The 13,266-nt window shown below is 35.5% G+C and overlaps 1 protein-coding gene across 1 annotated transcript; it reads right to left on the bottom strand.

Annotated features, from left to right (window-relative positions):
- Positions 1-221: 221 nt before the first annotated feature.
- LOC130898027 (zinc finger protein Elbow) lies at positions 222-12,145 on the bottom strand. The gene is made up of 2 exons (XM_057807061.1): positions 11,872-12,145; positions 222-7,714 (listed from the first exon to the last, which is right to left on the bottom strand). Exons 1-2 carry the CDS (start codon positions 11,929-11,931, stop codon positions 6,461-6,463), a joined length of 1,314 nt encoding a protein of 437 aa, XP_057663044.1. The 5' UTR covers positions 11,932-12,145; the 3' UTR covers positions 222-6,460.
- Between the last annotated feature and the right edge of the window lie 1,121 nt (positions 12,146-13,266).

The raw sequence follows: 13,266 nt of genomic DNA, 5'->3' as shown, positions 1-13,266 counted from the left end.
ACAAGTACATTGTTTAATACAAGAATTAATGAACATATTGGACTGAAATAATGTTTTTCTCCACGTATACCAATTTATACCAATGAAAATTTATTCGGATTTTGTTCAATAATCGAGGGTTGTTTGAAAAGTTCTCGATATCAATTTTGGACGCTAATTTGGACAATCGTGAATGTTCGTTTTTGAAAGGCTGGTTTTTTTGTAAATAAAACGATATAAATGAAGTAAATATTTTTTTAATATAGTTTTTGTAAAAGAAATAATACAATAATTACATCAAAATTTAACAATATAAAATATAAACTCATTTAATTAAAATTATTATGATAATTAGTTACAGGGCGTGTACAGAAAATACATCTTCACAATTATATACAATTTTTTTTATAATACACAAGTTGAATTTTTTTACAATTATATAAAAAAAATTAGTTAAAATAATGAGAAAAATTTATTATATTTATATAATAATTAGATCATTTTTTGGTAAACTCTCTTTATTTTATATACTTTGATGATTTGAGAAGAAATTACTACTGATAATTATAATTTATGTCTTCTGATAATTAATTTTAATGTACACTGATGCTAGAGATAACAATTATCAAAAATTTATTCTATATGAGTATAACAAACAAAGATAAAAACCAGAAGTATGACATCTCTCAATAAGTCGTATGACTGACAGACAGATGGCGCTGCTATCGTTAAATCCATATGACGTTTATGAAGTACCAACTTTAAAAAGATTATCCGTCAAATTTCGTGATATTTCGATTAGTTACAAAGAAGTTACAGCCATTTATGTGGAGATAAAACCAGAAGTATGACATCACTCAATAAGTCGTATGACTGACAGACAGATGGCGCTGCTATCGTTAAATCCATATGACGTTTATGAAGTACCAACTTTAAAAAGATTATCCGTCAAATTTCGTGATATTTCGATTAGTTACAAAGAAGTTACAGCCATTTATGTGGAGATAAAACCAGAAGTATGACATCACTCAATAAGTCGTATGACTGACAGACAGATGGCGCTGCTATCGTTAAATCCATATGACGTTTATGAAGTACCAGCTTTAAAAAGATTATCCGTCAAATTTCGTGATATTTCGATTAGTTACAAAGAAGTTACAGCCATTTATGTGGAGATAAAACCAGAAGTATGACATCACTCAATAAGTCGTATGACTGACAGACAGATGGCGCTGCTATCGTTAAATCCATATGACGTTTATGAAGTACCAACTTTAAAAAGATTATCCGTCAAATTTCGTGATATTTCGATTAGTTACAAAGAAGTTACAGCCATTTATGTGGAGATAAAACCAGAAGTATGACATCACTCAATAAGTCGTATGACTGACAGACAGATGGCGCTGCTATTGTTAAATCCATATGACGTTTATGAAGTACCAACTTTAAAAAGATTATCCGTCAAATTTCGTGATATTTCGATTAGTTACAAAGAAGTTACAGCCATTTATGTGGAGATAAAACCAGAAGTATGACATCTCTCAATAAGTCGTATGACTGACAGACAGATGGCGCTGCTATCGTTAAATCCATATGACGTTTATGAAGTACCAACTTTAAAAAGATTATCCGTCAAATTTCGTGATATTTCGATTAGTTACAAAGAAGTTACAGCCATTTATGTGGAGATAAAACCAGAAGTATGACATCTCTCAATAAGTCGTATGACTGACAGACAGATGGCGCTGCTATTGTTAAATCCATATGACGTTTATGAAGTACCAACTTTAAAAAGATTATCCGTCAAATTTCGTGATATTTCGATTAGTTACAAAGAAGTTACAGCCATTTATGTGGAGATAAAACCAGAAGTATGACATCTCTCAATAAGTCGTATGACTGTCAGACAGATGGCGCTGCTATCGTTAAATCCATATGACGTTTATGAAGTACCAACTTTAAAAAGATTATCCGTCAAATTTCGTGATATTTCGATTAGTTACAAAGAAGTTACAGCCATTTATGTGGAGATAAAACCAGAAGTATGACATCACTCAATAAGTCGTATGACTGACAGACAGATGGCGCTGCTATTGTTAAATCCATATGACGTTTATGAAGTACCAACTTTAAAAAGATTATCCGTCAAATTTCGTGATATTTCGATTTGTCAGAAACAAGTGTCAGCCATTTATGTGAAGCTACTTTTGTGGATTTATGGATTTAAAACAATTTAGTATGTTCTAGTCGTCAAATTGATATTATTACTCATATAACAACGTGTTGATGATTCAGAGAGGTGTTTGGCCATGTTTACACTTAATAAATCAGGTTATTCGCATTGCTATGTGACAATGGATGAAACATGGATCCTTCAATTCACTTCAGAATCAAAACGATCATCATTTGGAGTCAGTAAACCACGTTCGAAGCGTCCAAAGGCACATCAATCAGCTGGAAAGGTCATGGCTTCAGAATATTATTCATCGACTATTTTCAAAAGACAATCAACACTACATAGAATTGTTGGATGTAAAATCAAGGAAAACCGGCCTCGTATGTCGATGGAAAAACTACTATTTCACCAAGACAATGCACCGATTCACAAGTCGATGAAAACGATGATTAAATTGAACGAATTGCTTCCTCATCCACTGTTTAGTCCAGATCTGGTACCCAGTGACCACTGGATATGCGCTGATCTCAAAAAATGCAGCTCAAATGAAGAAGAAATTGCTGATGCTGTTAAAGAAGCGTGTTGGAATGATTGTATTACTGTTAAATAATGGAAAAATCGATTTTTGGTAAAAAAATGTGTTTTTTCTTAGTTAGTCACACGACTTATTGAATGATGTGTTAGCTGGGGTCCTGATCGGGACACGAACGCTACGACCAATTAACCCTGATGGTTTCTAACAAGACCAAATGCTGTGAAACCGTCCACATGTAATGCGATTTTTCAATTTGTGTTATGGAATTTAAGTTAATGAAAATGTACGTGAAATAATTGTACAAATTATACTTTTAAGGTTATGTAAATATACGAGGTTCATTTTATAAATAACTTGTATAATAAGCAAGCGGAATTTTTGGTTTTTTTGCAATTAAAAGACCGTGACAGTTTTTTTTTTGACTGTGTTGTTAAAAAACATTATTATGTAAGTAACTTGTAATGTATGTAAAACCAACTGCGTTGGGAAACTGATATATTGAGGTGACTATGCTGAAAGATATTTTTTTCTAAATTTTTTTACTTTTTTTTTATTATTTTGAGAACTTCTGAGACAACTTTCGTGTTAATTATTAATGGTAATAAAGTATTTTCAATTCTTTAAAAAATGAACGAAACATTTTCGATATTTTGGAAATGGTTCTAAAAAATTTTATATGCAGGACGTTTTAAATTTCACGGTCTTCTCGTTTTTTGGCTCTAGAAAATCGAAAAATCATCCGATTTCGATGAATTTTTTGTACAAATCTTCGTTTTTAAGGAGGATTTACGATAAAAAATTAGGAAATAAAAAAAATGGGAGCTCATATTAGTTTCCTTGGCTTTAAATTTTCATAAAAATGCACCCAATCAAGCAGACCAAATGTAAACATTTGTTCTGAATTTTTAGCCCGTCCCCCATCCCCCCTAACCTCACCTAAACAATATAAGTTTCGATTCTTTTTATTCCCAATTAATATACAAAAAATTCATCGAAATCGGATGATTTTTCGATTTTTTAGAGCCAAAAAACGAGGGAACTACGAAGGTTTAAAATTACCCAAAATTCTATTATGAAATATCAAAATTTGAACTCGCTGGGGCTAGAAGTTGATGTTTCTTTTTTACATTAAAGTCAGGTGTGAGATGTCGTGAAAATAATGCTGTGACATTAAATAAAAATGTGTTTGACGGTATAAATTTATTCTATACTATTATCTGAAGGTCAGAGACGGATCATGCCCAATTGTTAACAATTTATTTTTACAGGGTCAGCCTGTACAATGTAAATATAACAAAAATGAATTTTTTAATCGATTTTCCAACAAAAAATTACCTACTCTTTGCTTAACTCGATTTTTAGATCGTTGTACATGCCAAGAAAACAGTTCGTCATAAAGACACATTCTAAATATAGTATATTTATTTCATAAAACACACTAAATGGACATAAACATCCATAATTTTCGAATGTATACTTTAGAAAATATGAGTTATGATTTCGCCACTTTAAACGCCTATAACTCAAAAACGGTGGGTCGTATGACAAATTTTTTTATGTCATAACATTAATTTCACGTCGAATCTCTCCCACCCTGTATAAATTGAGTGTATTTCAGTAGCAGCAGCTTCTTGTTGATTGATAAAGACAACGAAAGACTTTCGCCGATCATATTTCAGGTATGAATTATATTACAGGGGAAAAAAAACTTGAAACACGATCGACTAATCGTCGATTGGGTACAGTTGAAAAGTGACAAATGACAATCGAATTTCAAATATGCGAAAACGAAAATTTCAATCATAACAAGTATTTACATAAATAGTAGAGTGATTCATTCATTTTTTCGGTGCTCATGCAAAATATTCATCTACATCTCAATAAGTTCGAGCTCTTAATTCCAAGTCTCACAAAAAATGTTTGATGTACCATGTGGGATACTTTGCCGTGAGGTTTTCTCTTGTCCGAAGCTTCTAAACTATTATCTGAAGGCATCCCACTTCTGCACCACGCCAGTTTGTTATATTTCGTAACCAGGAATGTTGTTTCCTCCCTGGTCGATCTTTCCCGTCAGTATGAGCTTGAAGGTTGGATACTAGGTCTTCGCAGGATCCGTAAAAGTCTGCTACATCTCTGGTTAAGGATCTCACTTTCAAGGACCGTGTTTCCAGATCATGCAAAAGTAACTTCCTCGTCGCAGAAGCTTCTAAACTATTATCTGAAAGCATCCCTCTTCTGCACCACGCCAGTTTGTTATATTTCGTAACCAGGAACGTTGTTTCCTCCCTGGTCTATCTTTCCCGTCAGTATGAGCTTGAAGGTTGGATACTAGGTCTTCGCAGGATCCGTAGAAGTCTGCCACATCTCTGGTTAAGGATCTCACTTTCAAGGACCACGTTTTCAGTTCATGCAATAGTAACTTACTCGTCACAGAAGCTTCTAAACTATTATCTGAAGGCATCCATCTTCTGCACCACGCCAGTTTGTTATATTTCGTAACCAGGAATGTTGTTTCCTCCCTGGTCTATCTTTCCCGTCAGTATGAGCTTGAAGGTTGGATACTAGGTCTTCGCAGGATCCGTAGAAGTCTGCCACATCTCTGGTTAAGGATCTCACTTTCAAGGACCGCGTTTCCAGATCATGCAAAAGTAACTTACTCGTCGCAGAAGCTTCTAAACTATTATCTGAAAGCATCCCTCTTCTGCACCACGCCAGTTTGTTATATTTCGTAACCAGGAACGTTGTTTCCTCCCTGGTCTATCTTTCCCGTCAGTATGAGCTTGAAGGTTGGATACTAGGTCTTCGCAGGATCCGTAGAAGTCTGCCACATCTCTGGTTAAGGATCTCACTTTCAAGGACCACGTTTTCAGTTCATGCAATAGTAACTTACTCGTCACAGAAGCTTCTAAACTATTATCTGAAGGCATCCATCTTCTGCACCACGCCAGTTTGTTATATTTCGTAACCAGGAATGTTGTTTCCTCCCTGGTCGATCTTTCCCGTCAGTATGAGCTTGAAGGTTGGATACTAGGTCTTCGCAGGATCCGTAAAAGTCTGCCACATCTCTGGTTAAGGATCTCACTTTCAAGGACCGCGTTTCCAGATCATGCAAAAGTAACTTCCTCGTCGCAGAAGCTTCTAATCTATTATGTGAAGGCATCCATCTTCTGCACCACGCCAGTTTGTTATATTTCGTAACCAGGAACGTTGTTTCCTGCCTAGTCGATCTTTCCCGTCAGTATGAGCTTGAAGGTTGGATACTAGGTCTTCGCAGGATCCGTAGAAGTCTGCCACATCTCTGGTTAAGGATCTCACTTTCAAGGACCAAGTTTCCACATCATGCGAAACAATTGGTCAAATATAACATTGTATTATCCTCAATTTAGGGAATTTCTAGACGGACTAGGAACTGATTTTGCATTCAACATTCTCAATTCAACTCAACTCAGCATGTTGCCGCTCAAACTTGGCGATATTTATTTTTTGCTCGAGCACCGAAATTTTCCGTAAATGAATGACCCTAGGGCGTTATTCGAAAATGTACATTATTAAAAATAATATCACACTATAAACGTCCACACAATAATACACCAGGTGAAACCACGACGCTCCAAACGATTGGGCATAACAAAAAATATTCAAAAAAGTATCCGCCCGAACGCTTAAAGCATCTAGGAAATATTTAAAGACTAGGAGTCTGTAACACAGCTTTTCTTTTTTTTTATATATATTTTTATATATAAAAAAAGTATTTGGCTCCACGAGAAAATCTACTGATGCATACCGGGCGTGGCGCCCAATCTAGGCCCGTACAAAGAATAAGGAGAAAGATAAGGAGAAATGCCTGGATGCCCCAAAGGAAATCCAGGTAAGGACGATGAACTAAGCGAAGGAGGTAATAAGGACGGTTTACTATAAGGATGATATCTCGCCGTCGCTAAAGGACTAAGCGGCGGCGTGGGATATGTTCTGTGGAGTAAGGGATGCGTCGGAGGTATCCCAGGTGAACCTAACATCGATAAAGCCGAGCTATTATCGGAAATAGCTCCGCTAGTATGAGTCCTTAAATGAGTTAGGAGTTCTTCGGGACTGGAAAATCTTTTTCCGCAATAAGCCGCATCGCCTGATATCCAATTACACACGTACGGAAGGTGGGAAGCCGCCGCTAGGGCGGCCAGTTGCGCGTGAGCGTACGCCGTAGCTGCCGGACCGTGGCTCATGTAACTGGCGGTCGTCGGGGGTTTCGAATGATCACATTGAGTACATCCGGCAGGACAAGATTTCACCGAAGTACCTAGTAAATGGGAACTAACACTACATCCTGTACAATAAGGATCTCTACACGCCGAAGATAACGAATCTTGCGATTTGATTCGACCGTAACCGAGGTAAGGAACGAGTCCGCCGTTTTTTAAAGCGTGATGTTGATTCATTAACGTGGAAGCCATCAAGTCCATGGATAGAGGAAACGATGGGTATCCTCCTATAAACGGAGAACTCGTCGGAGGGGGTACACCCGGTTTAAAAGTGCCCAACGGTAGATCTTTTATAGCTGGATCTGATGACGATGTTAATATGTTGGGGGTGAAAGCTGTTTTTGAAGCTGATGAAGATGGCGTATGAGGAGTAGTTCTTCCTAAAGATTTTTCAGGAGTTGCGCTTCCGTCTGCGTTACTTTCGGTGGCGGGACTTTTTCTTTCGGCCGGTGACGCTCTAGGGGAATTACTCAAATTACTCGAACACCTTCCATTGGTTATCGGTTTAGATGCCACCGGAGTACGTACTCTATTTGTTGCACCGGATACGGAATTCGATCTTTCTTCGGGAGATTTAGATTTCTCCCTCGGACTTATTACGTCTAATTTCGATGATTTGTTCGTCGGTTCATTCTTATCTCTTTGAGAATCGTTTTTGGATTTTGAAGATTTCTCAGAACTTTGAAGTAGTTTGGAATTCGGGGTGTCTGCGCCTATCTGACTGCACGTTTGGGCGAGCAAAGCTAAAGGGCTCTTCTTAGCATCGAGCTGCAACAAAAAGAAATTTCTTCATTTACTAATTTACGCTTAATAATATTGGATTGGAAAAGAAACACCAACACAACTATTGAAATTATCATCACAAAATGTGACACAGACACTTAAATTCAGTTTCAAGATTTTAGCGCGATAATTTTCTATGACTTTCATCAAGTCGCTTCAACTTTTGATGATGAATCATCATCTCGAGGTGGTTTTAGGAATTCAATCGAACAGATATTGCATGAATTGTTCGAAAAAAACAGTTCAAACAAGAAAGTTTTTGGATATTTTAATTTTTTAATAATTTTATCTCAAAAATTGACGAAACTACGCGCAAATCAAAAGACATGGAATATAGAATGAATCGAGAGTGTGAATGGTTAAGACTCGAGAATCTCTAGGAGGCGCATCGCAAAAACAAAATCTACGGAAACGAAGGAAAACTGATTTTGTTGGTGGTCATAAAAAAATGAAGAATAATTATCGAAATGATTTGGATTTGTTCAACCACCAAATAGTATATGAAACAAGAATTATTTTTAACTTTTAGATTAATAGTCCGGTCAAATTAGAACAAAAAATATGCTATTAAAATTTTATTAAAGATCAAAGGTTAAAAAAATGAGTTTTTCGCTATTTTCAGCAAAACGGTAAGTTTTATCATGAAAATACCTCAGACAAAAATTGTAGATCATAAAATTATCTACAAAAAATGTATCGATACTTTTTTTCTTACGATCCACCGTTTCTGAGATATAACGATTCAAAAAGTTGTAAAAGTTGAAATGTTTCAGATATATTCGTCGTCGTATTTAATGGCTATAACATCTTCGTCAATTGATAATTTATTAGATGAACTTCTGATAGTTCCAATCAGTCAACAGAATTTTTTTATAAATACTCACAAAAAGTCTCGGTTCAATTCAATGTTATAATAAAAGTTTATTACTGAAAATATACTTAATTGATTTTTAAATCATTATATCTCAGAAACAGTGGCTTTTAGGAAAAAAAGTAATAATACGTTTTTTGTAGATAATTTTATGATCTACAATTTTTGTCTGATGTATTTTTTTGATAAAACTCACCGTTTTGCTGAAAATTACGAAAATTACTTGTGACATTGAATAAAATTTTCGAATTTGGTTTGAACAGCTTTTCAAAACCAAAATATTTCAAGCATTTACCGTGTTATAGCCGAATATCCGAATCTTCTGTGGAAAATACTTCACACTTTCCAATTGGAATATCATAGGAAACAATTATTTTTATACGGAAATGTAAAAAATAAAGAAAAAAAGCGAAATTCGCTGGTAAAGTTCTGTCTGTTGTGCGAATTCGACAACAGGTATTTAAGGGAGAAATATCTACAGTATACACTGTTTTAGTTTAATTTTGTCAATATCACGTTGGAGACGATATAATATTATGGCCAGACTTAGAGATCTGTCATTGTGCAAAGAAAACTCGACATAGACTCGTCCAAAGCTTTTTGGGTACTTTTATCTAGCAAACTGTTTGATGGAAGGTGGAAACTCGAAAATAAGGAACAATTACTGCGTAGAATTTTTAGAAAAATACGCAAAATTATCTCGAATTTTATTCAATCTGTTGAGTATACAAAACTCCAATATCCAATTGCAACACGGAGTAGAGGTCGACCACGAAGCGGCTGGAAATGACAATCTAGAGCCAGGATTATGGAATAAAAACGAAGAAAATATAAAACTTATGATTCATATCTACTATAAGACTTATAATATCGCGGATGTATGTCTTGAAAGATTGCAAAGCTCAATTGGAGGTGATTGAACTTCTCCACGAGTAACTACTCTATAGAACTATATTGGATCCGTTTCACAGGATTATGAAAATAGCGATAGACATCGTAATCTTTTTAAAAGTCTTTTTAGAAAGTCTAGAATGTATGTAGGATGGTTGTAACTTCCCGAGATCTTCGTCTTCGCTTCCTGGTGTAGTCCTCTACAGTTCCTTCGAAAAAATGCCGCAATACCCGCTAAATTTAGCGCCTTCAGGTGTCCATTGGGACCCCAAGAGGACTAGATTGTCGTTTTAAGTTGGTACATTCGGCAGATCTTCTCTGGTTAGAGTTTACCAGAAGAGTTTTGGTTTGTAGATTGTTCTAATAATTTGCCAAAAACAAATAACCATTTTCAAAAGAAATAATGAGAATCTGTGGAAATATTCAATAGCTGTGGACGTCATAATCTTTCTAAAAGTCTTCTTAGAAAGTCCAGAATGTATGTAGGATGGTTGTAACTTCCCGAGATCTTCGTCTTAGCTTCCTGGTGTAGTCCTCTACAGTTCCTTCGAGAGAATGCCGCATTACCCGCTAACTTTAGCGCCTTCAGGTGTCCATTGGGACCCCAAGAGGACTAGATTGTCGTTTTAAGTTGGTACATTCGGCAGATCTTCTCTGGTTAGAGTTTACCAGAAGAGTTTTGGTTTGTAGATTGTTCTAATAATTTGCCAAAAACAAATAACCATTTTCAAAAGAAATAATGAGAATCTGTGGAAATATTCAATAGCTGTGGACGTCATAATCTTTCTAAAAGTCTTCTTAGAAAGTCCAGAATGTATGTAGGATGGTTGTAACTTCCCGAGATCTTCGTCTTCGCTTCCTGGTGTAGTCCTCTAGAGTTCCTTCGAGAGAATGCCGCATTACCCGCTAACTTTAGCGCCTTCAGGTGTCCATTGGGACCCCAAGAGGACTAGATTGTCGTTTTAAGTTGGTACATTCGGCAGATCTTCTCTGGTTAGAGTTTTCGGTGCAGAAACTTTTATCCGAAGTATCCACATTTGCTGATCTATTCAATTAGTTTGAACGACAATCAACATCAAGATATACAAGTAATATAGTTTATGACAGGATGAAACGAAATTCTTGTGTACATATTATACAATATGTAGTAAAAATATCATAAATAATAATTTTCATATGTATATAAAGATAATATTAACACAATGTTACATGATACAGGAAATAATATTAATATAAATGATTAAAATTTATGAGTCGTATATTTCATCAGAAAATATTTATTCTGTGAGTAATATATTTTGTTTTTACTATTGTAATTAATATTTTTATTGAGTATTGTTATTTATTATACGCGGTGTACAAATTAAAATCATTTGGGTGGATCATCGACTCGACTTTCTATGAACAATGTTTCGTAGGTACATTTGGTCCACAAAAATGTACGTTTGGAACAATTTTTTCATATCTTATACAAGTAAAATCGTTTAGTATCTGCTCGATATGTCACATAACGTTCTTGATTAATCAGTTCAAACAAAACATCGATGGTGACAGATATTGTAGAATGAGACGTGGATTGTGTAAAAAAACTTCAATCATTTCAATTTTAAAAACATATTTGAGAGTTTCTAATTCAAATTCCAGCCCTCTCAAGAGACAATTCGCTTACTTAAATGATCTAGAAGTTAGATATTATGTAGCACTATCATTTACGTCTTAAAATGTTGGTGGACGGTCAAAAATTGCGTTAATTTGTAATATCATCGATAAATATCATCATAAAGGCCTTAATGACGCGATTTAAGCAAAATAAATCACATTTTTGCGTCTATTTATAATTGTAGATGAATCCCGGATCCACCACTACACTGCTGAAACGATAAACAGTCAAAAAACGACGATCCAGATCTACCCGGCGATTACGATCATTTCTTTCGGATATTAATGGGATTGTTTACATTTAATATTCACAAAAAAGCGAAAAAATAAATAAAGATCATCAAGTATTAATGCTTGGTAATGTACAGGAAGAAATATGACCGAAAAGAAAACTCGAATAGCTATCGTATTCACCGGATCTAGTCCGCGTCGACTTTTCGTGTTTCCTAACCTTAAAATTTCATTTAAAGAAGAACGAGACGAAACAACTTCATCGATATATTTTGTCGATTGATTTTATTGTTGAGGTTATGTTCAATAATGTAAAACAACAAATTTAATTGAGATATTTAGGACTAAGACGTGGTGGGATATTTTATTTTACACTCGTGGATTAGTTATAAAACTTTATTAGAAATATCGTTAACTGCGTTTCAAGAGGTATATAGGATCAAAATGGTGTCTTAGTTAGAGCAATTACAATTCCTAATGAAGAACTTACCGTTGTAGGTAACGGTGTGAGATACTCCGGTCTCAAATACTGATTAGGCGAAGTCAACATAATGTCACGATGTGTTCCATAGGCTGAACGAATGAAGATTAAAAAAAATCACTCGAAACTTCACATACACACTATATTTAAACAAAAAAAAATAAATTCGTTTCAACACCCGCGATGAAATTATCTAAAAACGCAATACGACGAACGTCCGTACGTTAACGTGACTGAACTGACGGCACTGACGCTCACTTGGCCATGCGACAAGCGCTCTCTGCCGTCTGTGACGTCATACGCATTGTTCCATCCCCACCGTTTTGAGCTTTGACACCCTCGACCGCAGATCAGCGTGTTATTGCTTCTTCTATTTGCTTGTCGTCACTCTTTCAAGTTTCCATTGCTCTTTCTACAATTTAACTGACAGCGTATGTGTAATACATAGATATTATAGTCGAGTTGTCGTTGATCGGATTTTAATACGGCTCGAAAGACCATAAAATGTATTACGGATTGTTGAAAAATCTATATAAAAATATAACTGAGGGAAAAAAGTGATACGCAAATTTGAAATACTTGAAAATGTTGTACTAGGCAGCCAAAAAAGTTCGAAGATGAAGAACTAGAAGCATTACTCGATGAAGATTCTCGCCAAATACAAGAAGAACTCGCAAAATCTTTGGGTGTCATTTAAGCAGCCATTTCGAAACGTTTAAAAGCAGCTGGATATACTCAAAAGCAACCAAATTGGGTTGCACATGAACTCAAGCCGAGAGACGTCGAATGGCGGTTTTGCATGTCTAGAACGTCATTTTTGCATCGGATTGTTACTGGTGATGAAAAATGGATCCATTACGACAACCCCAAGCCAATCGATAGTCGCCTCTTATAGTCGCCTTATAGCCCAGATCTTGTCCCTTCTGATTACCATTTGTTCCGGTCGATGCAGAACGCCCTCACTGGAGAAAACGGTTCACATCAGAACAAGATATCAAAAATTGTATTGATTCATTATTATCTGCCAAGCAGAGGCAGTTCTTTTGGGGTGGGATCCACTAATTGCCTAAAAGATGGGAAAAGGTCATAAATTCAGATAGGCAATACTTTGAATAACCAAACGATGAATTATTAGAAGAAGTGATAATATTCAACATCGTCTTCGGAAGCGTTAAACAGTGTTGGTGTAGTGGTTATGTAAATTTTTAGCATTTGTACAATAAAGAATTTTTCTCACGGAATTTCGCCGCGTAGAAAATCTGTCCAATAAAGAATTTTTCTTACGGAATTTCGCCGCGTAGAAAATCTTTACAATGAAGAATTTTTCTAACGGAATTTCGCCGCGTAGAAAATTTGTCCAATAAAGAATTTTTCTGACGGAATTTCGCCGCGGGGAAAATCTGT

The sequence above is a fragment of the Diorhabda carinulata genome, chromosome 9, assembly GCF_026250575.1.
Source record: "Diorhabda carinulata isolate Delta chromosome 9, icDioCari1.1, whole genome shotgun sequence".
NCBI lineage: Eukaryota > Metazoa > Arthropoda > Insecta > Coleoptera > Chrysomelidae > Diorhabda > Diorhabda carinulata.
The sequence above is the reverse complement of the archived record's forward strand: the minus strand, read 5'-3'. Positions and strand labels throughout refer to the sequence as shown.

Bases quoted from the DNA above. Each gene is read 5' to 3' on its own strand.
- LOC130898027 (XM_057807061.1), bottom strand. From the start codon at position 11,931: ATGTTGACTTCGCCTAATCAGTATTTGAGACCGGAGTATCTCACACCG. The intron at 7,715-11,871 runs GTAAGTTCTTCA...TTTTTGTTGCAG, and splicing joins TCACACCGTTACCTACAACG to CTCGATGCTAAGAAGAGCCC.